Genomic DNA, 2,500 nt, shown 5'->3' with positions numbered 1-2,500 from the left:
TGGTATGGTATGATGTGAATGATTACATGAAATTTGAGCATTTGCTATTTTAGGCTGAAGAATGTAAATGAGAAAAAAATGCACAAAAAATTAATGTTATCATTCACATCATACAAATGCCCTAATACAGTCTGTGTCTTCAGGGGTTCCTATCATTTAACCATGTCTGTTCTCATTTTTATTGTCTAATTGTAGCTGGAAAATATATGTTGTAGCCCATATGTTTTGAAATTTTGAAACACTGAAATGATAAAACTTAGTAGTACTTGAACTGAACTATGCACTGTGCAAACACAGACAAACTGTGTAGATTTTTTTCTGTTTTTTTCTGCTTCTTTATCCTTTAATTAATCTACTGTCTGCATTACAGGGATGTCTGGGGTCACTGTAGCATGAAGATGATGAACTAAATTCTCTGAGCCCGTTCGGAGGCTGAAATGGTGCACAGACGTCCCTGTGGGACAGCCGCACTCACCTGGATCTCGTTCATGGCCTTGACGATGCGGGAGGGGGGCTGGGTGCCCAGTCGGTAGCGCAACCCCTCGTCCAGAGTCATGCCCCAGAACTTGGTGTAGTTGGCCGCCCTCCAGCTAAAAGAGAGGGAGAGAGAGGGATGAGAGAGAGAGAGAGAGAGAGAGAGAGAGAGAGAGCAAGGGAGAGATAATGAAAGGCAGGATGTCAGTCTTAAGCTCTGAGTTGAAGCTACAGGGAGTCCGGAGGGGTGCTTTGTTATGGTCATAAACATCCCAAAGCGGATGCTGACGCGGCAGGCTTGGAGAGAATGCTACACCTCACCCAATAAAAACATGCATAGAGGAGCATAGAGAGAGAGAGTGAGAGAGATAGAAAGAGGGATAGAGGAATAAAGAGGGAGAGAGAGAGAGGGATAGAGAGACAGAGAGAGAGGGAGAGAGAGAGGGATAGAGAGAGAGTGGGCACCACAGCGTGACTGCTGCCCAGGTCTCTCTCACATCCGGCACCACACTCAGGTCTCGAGTTCAGTAAAGAATAAAAAAAACGTACCCATAATTCCCTCTGTTGACTGCCTGGATCATGTCATCCTCAATCAGGCAGGCGTGCTGCTCACATTCCCAACGGCCATTGCTGCTGCATGTACTGCAGATGAGAGAGAGAGGGAAAGACAGAGAGAGAGAGAGAAAAAAAGAGGGAGAGAGAGAGAACAAAGATCAGCACCAATTAAATGCCCCGACCTAGCCAACCCATTTATGTACTTTGTGTAAAAATACACCTCTAAAGTTTTGTCTGTCCGACTCAGAGAGCACGTGATGAGGACAGACGTGTGGAAACAAAATGGCCGAGCAGAGAGACCGGGCTGATTGGAATTCCCCCGGGTGAGACTAAACAGCAGGGGGACAAGATGACTTGGCAGAAGAAGGGAAGAGAGAGAGAGAGAGAGAGAGAGAGAGAGAGAGAGAGAGAGAGAGAGAGAGAATGAGAGGAAGCACTGAAGACGTCATCCTTAAAAGGCTGCCGAGCGGAGAGAAATAACCATTTTTAGTCAGACGAGACGAGGGGAGGTACAGTAGCTCAAGCTCAGGACTCGGCCTCTCATAGTTTGGGATGCAAAGGAAACATTCCGTTTCTCAGCTGAGTCACTGTTTACCACAGGACACGCCAAGTCATTGTGAAAAGGGGGTTAAAGGTCACGCATCTTCAAAGCTGCTCAATAAAGAATAGTTTCCTTACTGGGTGACATCACCCGAGAGACATCCTCAAACAAAGCATGGATGAGAGGAAATATATCCCTGACAAAAACAACAGGTCGGGCACTGCATAGGGGGTGCTGTGTAGACTGTGCAGACAACTCTGATGCAGACAAAAATGCACACGTGAACAGACATACTATATATAATATATATATTATATATATATATATAACAGAAACTAACCCCCAACCCACATACACACACACACATACACACTGAGGGGTTCTGAGCTCAGAAGCATAACAGGCCGCCCGTGGGGATGGACTGAGGATTTTGATGAGGGAGAGAAAGAGACTGTGACCCCTGACCTCGCTCTCTCCCTCCCCACTGGAGCCAGTCCAAAACAGAAGTGGGGATCACTGGGGTGACTGTTCACACGCCAGGGCAAGAGTTCTCACATGCTCGCTGTCCCACTCACTTACACAGGAGGCCAGTGGGGGGGAGAGGTCCCCTCTGACAGGTCTGAGGTCAGTGCCAGAGCACAGGTCAGATTCCACATCACACCTCCAACATGATCTAGTGGGGAGGGAGCTGGGAGGGTGGTTATTACGCTTGTGACAAGCGGAGATATACGTACCCACATACATAGACACACAGACGCACATGTACACACACACACCTGTCTGCAGAAATCCCCATGTCTTCTCGTTGCATGTCTGTGAGAGAGTGTGTGTGTGTGTGCGTGTGTGTGTGCGTGTGTGTGTGTGTGTGTGTGTGTGTGTGTGATACAGTGAGTGGGAAACAGGAGATGACTGTGTTATGGGTGTGTTTAC

At 47.5% G+C, this 2,500-nt stretch overlaps 1 protein-coding gene across 1 annotated transcript in view; it reads right to left on the bottom strand.

Annotated features, from left to right (window-relative positions):
• Nucleotides 1–2,500, bottom strand: part of tinagl1 (tubulointerstitial nephritis antigen-like 1) — a 37,148-nt gene that overhangs the window by 16,178 nt on the left and 18,470 nt on the right. The window contains exons 4-5 of the mRNA XM_042077656.1: nt 1,024–1,116; nt 476–590 (exon numbers count right to left, since the gene is read on the bottom strand). Coding sequence (XP_041933590.1) covers nt 476–590; nt 1,024–1,116 — 208 coding nt within the window. The remainder of the gene's footprint in view (nt 1–475; nt 591–1,023; nt 1,117–2,500) is intronic.

This window comes from Alosa sapidissima, chromosome 21, assembly GCF_018492685.1.
Source record: "Alosa sapidissima isolate fAloSap1 chromosome 21, fAloSap1.pri, whole genome shotgun sequence".
Classification (NCBI taxonomy): Eukaryota; Metazoa; Chordata; class Actinopteri; order Clupeiformes; family Clupeidae; genus Alosa; species Alosa sapidissima.
Note: the sequence above shows the minus strand (reverse complement) of the source record. Positions and strands in the feature narration are given on the sequence as shown.